Source organism: Acinonyx jubatus, chromosome C1, assembly GCF_027475565.1.
Source record: "Acinonyx jubatus isolate Ajub_Pintada_27869175 chromosome C1, VMU_Ajub_asm_v1.0, whole genome shotgun sequence".
Lineage (NCBI taxonomy): Eukaryota > Metazoa > Chordata > Mammalia > Carnivora > Felidae > Acinonyx > Acinonyx jubatus.
This window is the reverse complement of record NC_069381.1, coordinates 203878964-203895178: the sequence shown is the minus strand read 5'-3', so window position 1 is coordinate 203895178 and position 16215 is coordinate 203878964. Positions and strand designations below refer to the sequence as shown.

General features: G+C 46.7%; 1 protein-coding gene across 1 annotated transcript in view; it reads left to right on the top strand.

Annotated features, from left to right (window-relative positions):
* Positions 1-2417: 2417 nt before the first annotated feature.
* AP1S3 (adaptor related protein complex 1 subunit sigma 3) overlaps positions 2418-16215 on the top strand; it is a 59088-nt gene continuing 45290 nt past the window's right edge. The window contains exon 1 of the mRNA XM_027049397.2: positions 2418-2587. Coding sequence (XP_026905198.1) covers positions 2585-2587 — 3 coding nt within the window. The 5' untranslated portion in view covers positions 2418-2584. The remainder of the gene's footprint in view (positions 2588-16215) is intronic.

Sequence of the window (16215 nt, the reverse complement as noted above, 5' to 3'; positions counted from 1 at the left end):
CCACTGCTGTGTCCCACTGTCACGTATGAGGCTTCGGGGGGGAACCAGCTTGAGGCTTGGTGCCGTGAGACCAGAGTTAGCTCTCCCTCTTCTTCGCCACCTGTGCCTGCTTCGGTCTCACCACCTCTGTGTTCAGGCTCTCATCTGGACAATGGGCACAGTACCCCCCAATCCCAAGCAGCATCAGCGCCTGACATGGGGTTCGATCTCAGGAACTGTGAGATCATGACCTGAGCCAAAATCAAGAGGCAGACACTCAACCAACTGAGCCACCCAGGCGCCCCAAGATGAGTTTTGAAGTCAAACTCCCCTCATTTTCTAATCAAACGTTCCCTAACACAGGCTACTCTGCGAGGGAGCTTTCTCTCGCTCTAATCTTTTACCTAACCCTCTCGGCAGGAGCACGGGGATTTATCTTTCATGTACACCATTGATATTCCAGCTCTTTCTATTAGCAACAAAACCCTCAAAGCAGAGGGCTCTGGGTGCTTTTCATAGGCTCAGCAAGGCAGGTGGGGTAGGGCTGTGCGCCGCCCTGAAGTCAGTGGAAGGAAAAAGACCCGCAAAGGTTACGGTTGAACTGGGTGAAGTCGAAAGGCCAAAGATAGGCAGAAAGCACACCCCGGGGTGACAATCAGAAGTTCGAAAGCAGCTCTCCTGAATTCACAGTAAATCGTGGAGCATCTGTCAGAAGGCACACTCACCCCATTGGGATGGGGCATAAATTGTTACATATCCTCTTCCAGAGTCCTCTGGAAGATGCCACAACACCAGGGAAGGAAGCCAACAGGAGGCGTGAAGTGTGATGGAGGTGAGCTTTCTGAGAACTTTGCGGTTGCTGTCTTGGGGGCTGTAAGCCCTGTACGTGATGCCCTAAAGCAGAGAAGGCCCACAGGCTTCTGGTTCCTGCCAACTCTCTGACGTCCTATCACTTAAGTCCAGCCACAGAGGTCCCCTTTGGGGTCTTTCGAAAAGGACAACTCTCTTCTTTTCCTTCTGAGCACTGGCTTTTCACCTCCAGGTCTTACGTCACTGCCTCAGGGGCATCCTTCACCTGTCCCCCTAGGCTCAAGGTATGTAGCCTTCCCTGAGCCCATCCCAGCCACCTGCACCCACCTTCCTTAGAATCCTTTCACCCACTTAACACTCATCTTACTTTATAATTATTATCTTGAATCATCATTATTTATTTACCAGTTTATTATCTGTTGTCCCACAAGAGACTATAAGCTTCCAAAGACTGGCTGGCTCAGTTGAAAGAGCAGGTGATTCTTGATCTTGAGGTCGTTGAGTACGAGCCCCACATTGGGTGTAGAATTTACTTAAATAAATAAAAATAAAAATAAAAAGCTTCATGAGTTCACGAGCCCCACATTGGGTGTAGAGATTCCTTACATAAATAAACATTAAAAAAAAAAAAAGCTTCAGAAGAAAGACAGCTTGTTTCTTCTCAGCTGGCCCCCCATGCCCCTTCTGTAGGACCTGGCACAGAGTTAGCACTGATAAATGTGTCACCAGTGCATGGACGGATGGAGCATGCCTTCTAACCCATCTTCTCAGCCCACACCCCGTGGAAATTACACAGTAAATCCTAGGAAGGTCTTTGAGCAATTTTGGCCTCCAGGGAGCACCCGGACAAAGGTTTTTAACCTTTCCGCACGGATCTCTTCAGGTATTTGATAAAACCAACAGCCTCTCCCAAAAGAACATACACACACACTAAAAACTCTGCTTACAACGTGGGGGTCTGGACACGCCTACCGCCCCAGGTAAAAACTCCAGGCTTAAGAAACATCAAGCGGAGAAGGGAAGAGACTGGACATTCGACGCCACCAAGTCTTAGGAGAGACGTCCTAAAACCGGGCCTGTATAAAATGACCTATGTCCTTGGATTGCAGCATTAAAAAAATACACAAAGACGGGAAGAAATCGGGAATGGGTGGGTGGGGGGGGTGGTGGTGGCAAGGGATCGCTTCTAGTTCCGGCTCTGCCAGCCGCTCCCTCCCTTCTCGGTTTAGGACAAGCCAGCAGCGTCTGCCACGTTCCCTAAGGGTATCTGCAAGTGCTGGGGGCAGATGCACATTTCTGGAATACAGGAATAACATATTCCCCGGGACAGAATCAGGAAAACAGCCCCCTCGGGGGTCCCTGCTCAGGGGTTCCCAGTGGCCGGGGGTGCAGAGGCGGGGGCAGGTGCTTATGCACCTGCCGCAGCCTGCGCGCCGGGCTGGGAGGGCTGGGGGGGGTGTGTTGGGAGGAGGGAGAGGAGGTGGAGGAGGGAGGGGAGGAAGTAGTGGAGAGACGGAAGGAGGGGAGGGAGAAAGCAAGGGAGGAGGGAGTGGAGGAGGGAGAAGGGAGGGGAGGAGGGAGAGGGGAGGGGCGGAGGGAGGGAGGGGAGCCGCGCGGGGAGGAGTCTGCAAACTTTCAGTTCGAGGGCATTGTGGGAAGCAGCCATGGTCTGAGGCGGGCGCCTCACCTGTCAGCCTCCGGCTCCTGCTCTCGCCTCGCGCCCTGGTGACCCCCGCTCCTCGCTCGCCGCTCGCTCCTGGGCGGCCGGGGAGGGGGCGGCGGAGGCCCGGCCACCATGGTGAGTGACCCGGGGGCGCGCGCCGGCGGGAGGCACCTGCGGCGGCCGCCGGGGGGACCCCGGGGTCCCGGTCCGCCGCCCGACGGTGCGGACGCGCGGGCCACCGGGACGCCGGCCCGGGACCCTCGGGGCCACAGGCGCCCTCCTTCATTCATTGGCTCGTTCGCTGAGCGCGGGGTCAGTGCCAGGCGCGCGCGGCCAGGTGCAGGGGGACGCGGGGGACCTTCGCTGCCAGGGGGGTTACCTTCTGGGAGGAGGGTGTGGAGACGAGATGGGGAGCCGGGTGGCAGACCGGGGAAGTAAAGGTAACCGCCGCGAGTGAGTGCTCCCCAAGTCTCCAGTACCACCGGATGGCGGAGGAGATCGCGGAGAAGGCCCTTTGCGGGAGGTGACATCTCAGATGCCGGAGATCCCGCAGGGGCCATGCAGGTGGTGGGAGCCGAGAGAGAGCAAAGAGGAGCGAGAAGAAATCCTTGCTTGTGGCAAAAAGAGAGAGAGAGGGGCCAGGTCCAGTTGAGGCGGGTCGTTAGAAGCCAAGTTAAGGAGTTTGGGTTTTATTCTAACTTAGTTGAGCCCTGGGAGCCTTTTAGCGAGATTACTGGTCTCATCTCATCCCTTCTACACGCAAAAAAAAAAAAAAAAAAAAAAAAATGCCTGTGGCTGTTGGCGGAGAGTCGCCTGAAGGACACGTGTTCGAGGAGGGGTTTCCATCAAAGTAGAAACAAGGAGACCAGTTCCAGCGCCCCAGGCGAGAGGTCGTGACCTGCCCTGGGTGGAAGCAAGAGCTTCAGGCGCCTCTTCCGTTGCCTTCTGTCCAGGGCTAGCGTTTTGACAGTGAGGTGGCCTGAACTGTGCCAGTCGCACTTCCCCAGGTGAGCTCAGGTCCCACATTTAAGTAGGAACAGAAGCGACCGGCAGTCTGAGGGCTTGAGGGCCCTCAGCTGCGGGCTGGGCAGGAGATAGTCAAGGACAGCCGTGGAATGCTAAGCCCCTGGACGCAAAGACCACAGATCCTGGCCCCAGGGAGAGGCCAGGCCGCACGGGCCGGAGATGCCTTTTGTTGTTTGTTGAGGATTCCTTGTAAATACAGCACGGTGTAAAAAGGAGGCTGTAAATAATGGAGCAGCTCTGTTCGTTTGCTCGGGTTTCCCAAGGAACAAGGTGACAGCGTGCGGAGCTCGCCAGCATCACTTGCCTGCTGGAGGGGTGGAAGTGGGAATGAACTGGGGCAGGGTCCTCACTCTAGACAGCACTTGCCGTGGAGTTTTGTTTCTTTTCTTGCTGGTATCGTATGATCAGGTAGTCAGAAATGTGTGCAGAAAGGTGTGGCTTTACCACCAGGCCTCGCCCACCAGAAATGCTCATGTGATTGAGCACTTCGGATAGGCCCAGTGGGATGCTCAACCCTACCATTCACCATCTCGGGCAAATCCTGATGAAAGTGAGTGTTCTGCTCTTTGCATTTTACCTGTTCCGACCTGTTTTTAGCAATGTGGCCCTGGACGGTCTCTTGACCTCTCTATGCCACTTGGCTTATTTGTAAAGTGAAGATTGTAAGTGTTCCCGACTTGTTAGAAGGAGTTCTCCACGTGCAGTCTGGGGACCCTAAGGAGTCCCTGAAACTTTTCAGAGATCCACAAGACCCGAGGAATTTCATAATAGTTTATAACAGCACCGTGATATTATGTGCCTTTTTCACATTCATTCCTACATGACCGTGTGTGGAGTTTGCTTGAGACTAGCATGTCCCGGGATTATGTGACAGATTGAATACAGACACAGCTAGGAGAGTCCAGCTGTCTTCTACTGAGCCAGACATTGAGAAGATTCGAAAAAAATGTAAAATAGGGGCACCTGGGTGGCTCTGTCACTTGGGCTCAGGTCATGGTCTTAGGTTCGTGAGTTTGAGCCCCACATCAGGCTGTCAGCACAGAGCCCGCTCTGGATCCTCTGTCTCCCTTTCTTTGCCCCGCCCCCCCCCCCACCATGCTCTCGCTCTCAAAAATAAATTAAAAAGAAAACGTTTAAATTTTACAAAAAGAAAAACTATAACCATACAAAACCTACATAAATAAAAGGTCTTTGGAGCTACCTATTTTTTAAGAGTGTGAAGGAGTCACAGGCAGGTTCTGTGAGTCAATGCAAGTGAATGCATTTAGGGCAGTAGCTTTGCCCCCCGTCTGAGCTCGGGGACTATAACGTCTCCTCTGTTATTACTGCCACGTGCTGGGAAGAACCTTCTTGGTGAGGGCCACTTTGTGACCCTCTGCCTTTCTCCTGCTCCGTTCTTGACTCCTGCCAACTCTTCCCTTAGGAAACTGAAAGGTGCTTACACTATCCTACTTGCTCCCTCTGCACAGGAGATGGTTCTTCATCCCTGTGCCCGTGGGCCAGGTTTCTAGCACAGGGATTCTATACCTCCTGAATCTGGGGACTGTTTTTTTATCCGAATTGTCTTGTTTGAATCAACTTTGTACCTCTGCACCCTGTCTTTGTTTTAGAAACCTCTGCCCTGGGAAGCAGTGAGAGGGTTATTGTGTTTCAGGGATCCCCGTGGCTTCTGAGCACAGTGTATTTAAACATCTTAGTGGGAAGCCTTTACTATTGGATGGTTGACAATGCTGGTGGAGGAAGGAGGATTTTCTTTTATTTGTTTGTTTATTTTTTTTTCCCTGTAAGAAGATAGCAGTTAGGATTTAGAGGGTGAAGTTTGGGGGCGCCTGGGTGGCTCAGTTGGTTGAGCCTCCGACTTCAGCTCAGGTCACGATCTCGCGGTCCGTGGGTTTGAGCCCCACGTCGGGCTCTGGGCTGATGGCTCGGAGCCTGGAGCCTGCTTCCGATTCTGTGTCTCCCTCTCTCTCTGCCCCTCCCCCTTCTTGCTCTGTCTCTCTCTGTCTCAACAATAAATAAACGTAAAAAAAAAAAATTTAGAGGGTGAAGTTTGAAGGGCTGTGGGGACGCCTTTACTAAAAATGCAAGCGGACCTTGCTTTATGCAGTCCACATGCTTCGGATAAGTTGAAATGGCTTTTAAAACCACGTTGCAAACAAAATAGAGGAATTACCCATTGAAAGAAACTCCAGGGGTGACCCATTTTTGAAATATGAAGAATCATCTTCTTGCGATGCAAATGATCATAATGGACGCTGCTTATATCTAAAGTGAGATCCGCTTACGCTAAAAACAAAAAGATCGAAGATTCTTTGGTGTGATTTTAAATCTTAGTTTAGAGAGAGACTTTCCCGAGCTGAACTGGGAAGCCAGTTCTTGATCAGCGTTGACGTCAGTCAGTTTGAAACAGCACGAGGGCACCTTCTCCTAAATCAAGTACATCAGAGTTCCCCGTGTTCGTCCTAATCTCACTGTATTGCCTGGAAACAGGAAGGATGAAGAGGGTTGCAGAGGGCTGTGGAGGGAGAAATCTAACTATGAACCTGTAGATCCTGCTATGATCCCACCTCCCTACCCAGTATATCAATTTAATCGTCCAAGGCTTAAGTGAACTGTAATAAGCACGTAGTTATTTAGGCAGTTTAAATTCTAGTTCCAGGGTGAAGTAGTTTATTACAGCAAGGAGCGCTTTCCTGCTCCAAAGCCTCGTGTGGGCTGCTGACCAGCCATTAGTGTAGGGGGGAGGGGGTTGGGAAGAAGGGAGGGAGGGCAACGTGGCCTCGGTGGTGGTCAGTTATCCCCAGAGGCGAGACCACAGACAGCCCTTCCCCCAGGTCTCCCAACAACACCAGTGAGACTTGTGTTTACCCGACCCCAGGATTGTGATTCCTGAGTTCCCATTCCTGGTTTCTGTGGCCAATAATGTCAACAGCTTATGATTTTTGTCTGACATTTTACAAACAGCTGGAAGGAAATGGTCAGCAGATTGTGTACTCGCCACAGGGTATTTTCGATGTGTGTCCGTTTGGGTCCCATGAGTGATTTCATTATTGACTAAGACGTAACAGATAAAGCGAAGCCCATCCCCCAACACAAAGGACGAAAACTCCTTGAAGAGCCCCCAGAGATAAGCATTTTGGGATCTCCCCATGACCCATTCCTTTGATGATATTTTATTGTTACTATGGCCAGGTCAGAGGTTCTTGCAGTGATCGGAGACTTCACTGGGGTTACTTCTTCCCTGGGGCCTGCCGGTGCCTATCCTAGCCATTTACCTGGGAGAAACTCCCTTTGGACCATCTGGAGCCCCCAGATCCTGTGCTGTGAGAGAATGCACTGGGAAACCAGAAGCCAAGCCCCTCAGGCCTCCCAGGGCAGCTCTGACCTGTCTCGCCAGCACCCTGACCGGCCGGAGGAACTGTGCTGATTACGTGGCTGCTGATAGCAGGATAAATGGTGACTTTTAACAATGAAAAGGAAGTGCTACAAATCATTTAAGTTAGAAACGAAATGCTGTCGAATGTTATGAGGAAGCTGGCCTTCGAAAAAGCTCCGACCACGTCCCGAGCCCGGGAACTTTCCGACAGGTAGAAGTGAGTTCTGAAAAAGCTCTGACTAGTTTCTGCAAAGCGCCCGGGGGAAAATGATCAAGTGTCCGGGAGTCTGTCAGTGCGATGGGCCACTGACCTGCAGTACAAGAATAAGGGCACTCAGGATTTCCTATGTTCATGTCCTTGTCGGATCCTCTCTTAGTAGGGCTTCCGGGCTGGTGAGAAAGGATGGGTGTGAGGTGGGGTTCGCTGCGTACTTAAATGCTGCAGGAGGCTTCTGGCCGCCCTGGGTTATTAAAGAGGAGAAGCTAAGGCCATGGTTTGCAAGCTGGGCCGCCTTGTACTTGGCCTTGTAGAGAGCAGACGTCAAGGGATAATCGTGACTTACACAGATCATTTTAGATTTAAAACTTCTTTGCACTAAAACACGAATGGGGGTGCCTGGGTGGCTCATTGGTTAAGCGTCCGACTATTGATTTCGGGTCAGGTCACCCTCTCACGGTGTGTGGGATGGAGCAGCCCATGTCATGCTCTGTGCTGACAGCACGGACCTGCCTCGGATTCTCTCCTCTCTCTGCCTCTCCCCCACTTGTGCGCATGCGTGTGTACGTTATCTCTCTCAAAAATAAATAAACATTAAAAAAACTCACAAATGCGTTTGAGTCCATGCTGCAGAATTCATACACACTTTAAAGATAAAAAAGAAAACCCAAGAAGTAGCTTGTGTATGGCTAGTTGCTTAAGACTAGCACTCTACATCTCACAAGGCTACCTGCCTTTTTTGCTGTTTCGGTGATTTGGGTAGAAAAAGTTGACACGGTGTTCGAAGACAGGGTCAGAAAAATTTTTCTGTAAAGGGCTGGATCGTAAGTATTTTAGGCTTTGTGGGCCCTAAAGTCTCTGTCACTGTCACTTAACTCTTCTATTATAGAGTGAAAGCAGCCATGGACGAGATGCAAATGGGTGTGGCTATGTTTTAATAAAACTTTATTTATAAACACAGGGGGAGAATCGGGCTATCGGCTGTAGTTTGTTGACTTACGTTCTAAAGTAACTTCCACTCATTCACTATATATTTGACAAGTGAATTGGGCACGTGCCCCAGGACAGGCAGTGCACCAGGTAGGACTGGCTATATAATTTGCCACACCTAATACAAAATGAAAATGTAAGGTCCCTTGCTCAAAAAACTGTTGAGAATTTCAAGATGACTGCAGAGCAGTAAACTAAGGACTTGCTCTAGGCAAGAACCCTGTGTCCACGGAAACCAGCCCTGGGTCTAAGGCCTCAGAGCTTGTGTTAAATAAACCAGAAGCTCCTTGCTGTCCTGGAGCCCATGTTCTTGGTAGAAAGTTCTCGAAACTTTCTAAATATTTTGTACCAATGGCACAGAAGAGGATATTATAAAGCATTCATAAATCATCCTCTCATTTTTTTACTTGATGGAAGTTGCAGGTGTTTCTGATGTGGACAATGTGGGACCCTGTGGGAGCATGTGGAATTGGGGGCAGTCCTGGTGTAGGTGGCCACTTCAGGCCCTACAATTTCACCCCTTCTCAGCCTGAGGAGGTGGGTCCATTCATTGGGCCAACTCAGCTGGCCCTTGGTCACTTCCTGAAGCAGTTGTGACTGGACAGAGAGTTCAGGAACCATGTCCTTCTCCCATATCCCCTTGGGTACAGGACATCGAGGCTTCCCCAGCCCATTCCAGGTTTGCCCTAAAAGTCCAGGTGTGGTGTAGTTGTCAGTGTAAATCCTGTACGTTAGTTCCCCATTTGTGTAAAATGAGACCGATACGCCCATGTATAAACTGGAGACTTCCAGGAGGATATGAAAGAAACAGTGATTGTTCCTGGGAAGGGCTCTAAGCATCCAGTGTGATACATTTTCACTTCGTATTGTATGTTCTATTAGATACTTCAGTTCTCTCTATTTAAATGTTAATTATCTTCTAAATTATATGAAAAATCACTTTTAAAAATATCTCCATTTACATTAGTCCTCCAGCAAGACTGTTTGGTTTTTCCCTGTGTTTTGTAACTTTTTCTTAAAGTTTATTTATTTTGAGAGAGAGAGAGCACAAGCAGGTGAGGGGCAGAGAGGAGGGGAGACAGAATCCTAAGCAGTCTCCATGCCTAATGGCACAGAGCCTGATGCAGGGCTTGAACTCATGAATAGTGAGATCATGACCTGAACCGGAGATCAAGAGTCAGACACTTAATTGACTGAGCCACCCAGGTGCCCTGCGTGTTTTGGAACTTCTTAAGGTTGGATGTGTCTGGAATTGAGATGTAGGCAGAAGTTTCCTGAAATCTCACACACACACACACACACACACACACACACACACACACACACACAGGCTTTCTCTCTGACTTGAGCTCTTGGCCAGCCTTCTGAGACTCCTATTAGTACCTGTTTTCATATGAGAACTGAGAAAACCTGAGGGGAAAAATGTGAACCATCTTTCTCACTTCAGTAACTCTGAAAACTTTTGGTAACGACGTAGAATAATGTTTCTAGTCACTTCAGAGAGGACTGAACCATTCAAGTACAGAGATGGTTGGCAGATCACTTAGGGTTGGCCTTTCTGCATTCAGTGAAGAACTGAACATTCCAGCAAGATTAAGAAGTCACGTCCCTGAAAAAGTCAGGAAGGCCCCATCAAATGTGGCATCAGATAACGACTGTCACTGATTTGTTCTGCCCCTGATTTCAGTGTCTGCTGCATATCCCCAGCGTCCCAAGCCTTCCTTAAAAAAAAAAAAAAAAAAAAGGACAAAAAAAAAAAAAAGGCAGCAACTTTTCGTTATATGGAGGCGAAGCTATAAAAGGCTTGAAAAAAAGGTTTCTTTGAAGAGAAATGTCCGAATTTCATCAGGTGGCAGAACGTGTTATTGGAAGACACATCTCTGTTGTGAAAACGTTCAGCTACTGGTTCCCTGTAGAAGTGACACGCGGGGCATTTTGCCCAGCTTTCCCCCATCCCCTAAAGCCTTCATGTGTTCATTCCAGAGGCAGGTGTCAGATGTCAGTGCAATGTGTCCAGGATGAGCACATGATGAGGCCGACAGCCCCAAGCCCTGCATGTGTGCCCTGTGACCTTGACTACTTGGTTTATCCCTTTCACCCGGGGCCCACTTCCTCGGTTTACCTGCAGATTGAATGAGATAATCCAGTTCAAGCCCTTTGCATGCGGTCTGGCACCTGGAACACATTCCATAAACGTTAGCTAGGCTATTTTTAAGAGAAACAGGAAAAAACCCTAACAAAATGTTTAAAAAGGGTTATAAGTTGATTCCCGTCTCCCCCCCACCCCCCCAGGAAACTTATCTGAACCAATGAAATAAAGAAACAAAATATCATAGACTGTAAACACTGGGGAGATAGGAGAAGGTGAGGGTTTTTGTAGTATCATAGTGTTTTTCCAATGTGATTCAAAACCCAGTTTATGTGTAGGACATTTTTCTTTTATTTCCTAAACAAGTACTTTCAGTTTCTTTACTAAGAAGCCGAAACCTCAATTCTAAGTGCACTGCACATGCATCCAACCTTTTAAAGTTTATTCGGCCTCATGACTTTTATACTTTAAGGATTCAGATAATCTAGTCTATATCAACAGTCTTGTCTTGGTAAAAAAAAATAAATAAGCGGGAGAGGGAAGACTTGACTATATAGCAAGCCAGGTCTTTCTCTTAGATTGAACCTGAGCTTTGAAAGAGGATGATGGATGTGCCATTGCCCACCTCCTGACAAATTTTGTTCACCGGTGTAGACCTTGTTGTCAAGGTATAAAGGCACGAGGGACAGATTTTTATTGAGTTCTGAGTAGTCTCCAGTAGGAGGAAAATGTAAGTTCTTAATAAACACTGAAGTGGTCATTACCATCGAGGTTAGCATATTAAGCATAGCCTCTTAAAGTTCCTGATCACAAAAAAATTCACATTAAGAATGATTGAATGAGCATCACTATGAAATACGAATAGGGTCCCAAGTTATTCATGTTTCGTTGGACTTCACAGTCATACTGAATGTTGTCTGGAATTTCTACCCACTATTTCCAGTTATCTTTTTGGTCCTGAAATGATTTGAAACAGAACCAAAGGCCGGTCTGCCTCTCAAAAGACTCTAGAAGAAAATCTAATTGGAGTTATAGTTACTCTAAGACAAAAATGAAGCAATTAACAGGTATTGTTGGTATGTTCTAAATTGATTACTCTGCCCAGAGGAAGTAATGAATGGAGAAATCATATATGAATCACTTCTCAGGCTTTTTTTTTTCCTCCTCACTTGTGAATCCTTGAGCTCTTTTAACTGAGGAGGTTATTAGAAAAGAAAACCCAGGGGCTCCTTGGTGGCTCGGTTGGTTGAGTGTCTGACTTTGGCTCAGGTCATGATCTCACAGTTCACAAGTTTGAGCCCCGCATCAGGCTCTGTGCTGACAGCTCAGAGCCTGGAGCCTCTTCGGATTGTGTGTCTCCCTCTCTCTCTGCCCCTCCCCTTCCCCCTGCCTCGCTTGTGCTCTGTCTCTCTGCCTCTCTCTCAAAAGTAAGTAAACATTAAAAAAATAAATACAAAAAAAGAAAAGAAAAACCCACAAGTGTAGATCTGTTTCTTGATTGCAAGATATGTGTGTTGTGGGGAAGAAATTTCTCACATGCACAGGAGTGGATGATTAAGCACTGAAGTATATTGTTCAGATTATATAATTGCTGCAGAAGCAGGACACGGTATGAGCTCATGGGAGAGATGGGCACTGGGCTGAGACCAGAAGGGCAGGACGATCCTGCCTGCAGCTTTTCAGAAGAGCACGTACTGTAGATATGCTGGATGTGCATGTGAGTGGGAAGGGTTCGTAAGCAGACCGTAGAGACAGGCAGTTTGAGGGAAATACAAGTCCTGGAGGAGAGCCTGGTTTCTCATCGACTCCACCTTCTCCAACTTTGCTCGTCCATCAGCCCCAGTGGGACAGGATTCATCCAGTATCATCTGGGAATGACACTTCTCCCAAGTGGATTTTCCAGAGAGCAAAATGGACAAACTTTTTTTTTTTTTTTTTTTAGTTTTAGAGTTAAAAAAGTGTTAATACCCTCCTCAAGCATTTGGGGAAGTTCATCAGAAGTAGTTTGAAGCAGCCTCACTTCCCTGCTTGGTTTTGGGGATGAGTTAGTTGCCTTCTAAGCAGCCAAAGTACAATGGTACAGAAATTGCAGGTGTATTTAGGATGCATGTGTGTGTGTGTGTGTGTGTGTGTGCGTGTGCACGTGTGTGTGTGTGTGTGTGTGTGTGTGTGTGTGTGTGTTTTATCTCCGAGTGGGTTAGTTCCTTTAAAATACTGGGGTGCCTGGGTGGCTCAGTCGGTTAAGCGTATGACCGGCTGAGGGCATGATCTCTTGGTTTGTGAGTTCAAGCCCCGTGTTGGGCTCTTGTGCTGACAGCTTACAGCCTGGAGCCTGCTTCGGATTCTGTGTCCCCTTGTCTCTCTGCTCCTGCCCCATTCATACTCTGACTCTCTCTTTCTCAAAAATAAATAAACATTAAAATACCAGCTGCTGTTCCTTCCCTCCACTACCCTGTATGTCTTCCCCCAAACTCTCTTCCTCCAATCACTTTCATGTATGTTTCAAGAAGGAAAGCTCATTTTTAAAAAAAAGTTTGTTTATTTTGAGAGAGGGGAGGGGCGGAGGAGAGAATCCCAGTCAGGTTCTGCACTGTCAGCATAGAGCCCAATGTGGGGTTCTGTCCCATGAGCCAAATCATGAGATCATGACCTGAGCCGAAATCAAGAGTCGGTCGCTTAACTGACCAGGCCACCCAGGCACCCCCAAGACAAGGGAAGCTCATTATAATAGCAGCTTAAGACAGACATCACTAGGAAGACAGAAGAACATAGCACTGGTAGGGGTTGCCGCATTGGGAATGAGAGAACTCGGGGCCGTCACCCGGCTATACCAATGACTGTGATCTTCACTGCTCTCCTGCCTTCCTGGCTCTGTTCTTGCTGTCACGTGAAGCAAGGTTGGACCTGAGGCATGATCTTAAAAACTCTTTCTGGCTCTCACAGTCTGTTACCTGCTGCAAGAAAATCCCATGTCTCTCTAAACCTAACGTACACTGTTTTCTGAATGTGTCAGAACCAGAACCAGGGCAGGGGTGTGATGTTGAGTTGTTGATCCGTGTGTCTTTACGTTGCTGTTGATGCCTGACATGTCCTAGGTGCAACTTGCAGGTGCAGTTTCCATGTCTGCAGCTGGCCTGAAGGTCTGATGGCCATCCCAACACTGAGGGTACATAACTAGGTGGTGAGTCATTGCATTCCTCACACATCTGTCTGTTTACAGCGCGTAAACGTCACGAGTGCATCGTTAAGTGCACAATCGTAAGTGCAATTTTGGCTTCAGTCAGCATAAGTGTAAAAGCACAGCGTTATTATTCTGCTTTAGGTACAAATTTACTGAATACCTACTGTGGTCTAACCCCGGAAATGGAGATTATTAAGCGCTATAAGGGAAACAGAACTGATGATGCTTCTGATCCCACGGGGAGGGAAACCTATAAATAGAGCAGTTTGTACTGCTAAACCGTGGGTTTCTTCAAAGAACGTTGAAAAATGAAGATGTGGTCAGGAGGCACTAGGGTTCAGAGGGAAGTGTGAATCTGGAGAGAGGTTTTGAAAGGATGTTACAGACGTGCTTTGGTGATGAGTGTATTTCAGACACGGGGCTCGAAGGAGGAGCCAGCTGCTGAGGTGGGTCCCAGTAACACATGTTCTAGGGCCTGTAAGCAGATTGGCATGACTGCATGGGGGAATGGGTTGGAAAACACACACACACACACACACACACACACACACACACACACACACACACCCCAAATACTTGGGAGCTAGATATCTCCCAAGAAAAAGTAGAGTACTTTGGTGCTTTGGTGGAGGGCATTGAAAGACAGGAGATTTTCTCTGTGCCATTCTGGAGGACAGTCCCGAAAGGTCTGTCTTTTCTGTTTTCTGTTCAGAACCATCATTTCACAGATGTGGAGTGTGAACAGTGGACAGGCACTGCTTGAGACAAACACCTAAACGAAATCTCCGTCCCTCTGTAGTATTTTTAGATGGTAGGGGGTAGCGTGTGCACATATAGGTGTAACTGATTTGAAGTTTTAAAGTGAAACAAAGTTTTTTGTTCATCTTGTTTGTATTGGTAACCACACCCATTTCTCGGAAGAATTTGAGCCTATCTTTGCCAATGATCATTTAAAAATATTTTTTTTAATATGAAATTTATTGTCAAATTGGTTTCCATACAACAATCAGTTTAAAAGAAAATTCAGGCAATAAATATTTATTGAGCAGCTGTTTGTCCATACCTATTAAAATTCAAGCCATTACACTTGCTCAAAAGTAAAAAAAAAATTTAATTTTATTTATTTTTATTTATTTTGAGAGAAAGAGGGGGAGAGAGAGAGAGTGAATAGGGGAGGGGCAGAGAGAGAGATGGAGAGAGAGATTCCCAGGCAGGTTCTGCAAGGTCCACGCAGAGCCTGACATGGGGCTCGAACTCATGAAACCATGAGATCATGAGATCATGACCTGAGCCGAAGTTAAGAGCTGGATGCTTAACTGACTGAGCCACCCAGCTGTCCAGGCACATAAGGGACTGAAAGTGAAAACTTCGATTCTGGCTCCTTGTGTAAAGCTTTGGAAAGGACTCTTATTCTTTGTCAGTTGCAAGATAAGTAACTATTGGTCTGAGAAAAAAAGTTTTTTAAAGTGTCCTTCTTTAAAATAATGCACTTGTCTGATTAAGTGATGTTTATCCATATTTATCAGTTTCTGGGTCAAAATGCTGATACTCTAAAGACCACGCTAAATCTTTCCAACACAGTAATGGTGAGACTTTTTTTTTTTTTAAATAAAACTACCCTTTCAATCCCATTTTCCTGAGCTCCTTCTTATAACCAGTGAGTATAATCATATTTTATCAGTAAGAGTTCAAAGAACAGAATATTTAAGATCAATAGGTTTGCAATAATTATTATATTTTTAGCAAATATTTACAACATGAATGTTTCTAAAATATACTTCCAATTTAGAATTATATTCTGTACTACAGTCTTGACTATGGAAGCTAAAAATTTTAGACCTTGAGCAAAAGTGACCAAAAAAAAGGTCTAAACTTCTTTTTTGTTAACTGTGAAATAAGATAGTCATAAACACAGTAGGATTTCGTTTTTCTTACAAAGCATCTTTTTTTTTCTCCGCAGTTTTATTGAGATATAATTGACCAAAGCATCTTGGGGTGGTATTTTTTTTTGTAACATCATAGAAAGATTTATAATTAAATATCAGTTTTACTGAAAATGCACACAATTATTTATGGGAGCCAATGACTTTAGAGTTTGTTCCATAGCTACACGTTGCTAAAATTGGGTTTGATTTCTGAATTTTAAAGTAACTATTTAAAATGTTGCACAAGAAAAAGAAATGAGAAAACAGACTGTACTTATCTTACATTGCCGGTTTCTCTACTGAGTGGTATAAGGAATGGTGATTTCCAGCAAAAGTGACTGTAAAACATCTATTGTATTCTCCCGTAATAAAACTTTATGCTACATGGGAAGTCTAATAAAAAAGAAACAGGTGTTCAAAATGGAAGATGTTAAGCCCATCTTCAGCCCTACCTGCACATGGCTGATTGCTATGACCCCAAAATGGGCCAGCCCAGTGCAGGCTGTAGCCTGATGCTCCCTTTTGGGTAGGGAACTGGAGGCCACCAAGTAGAGAATAGAAGCACTTCGGCCAATGCATGTGCGTATCACCATCCACCCTTAATTACTCACATCTTAAGAATAGAAGGAACCCGGAGAGGCATCATATAATGAGCTCTGAGCAGAGGTCAGGTTCACTATCAAGTAATTAGCACTATCAGCAATTAATATAGCATTAAACTATTTGCCTGTGACTGAAACTTAAATTGGTAACAATTAAGTAATGTCACCTTAATGCATGTAGCCTGCACAAAATACCGTGCTGGTGGTTCTTAAAGTTTTCTGGGATAAAAATCCTTCTTAAAATCTGCTAAAATTTCTGGACCTGATTTCTAGAGTAATCGCTCATCTAAAAGTTTGCATCTAAAAGTTTGCATAGACTTTCAAGTCTACCAACACTCCTTTCCCTTTTAAATTACC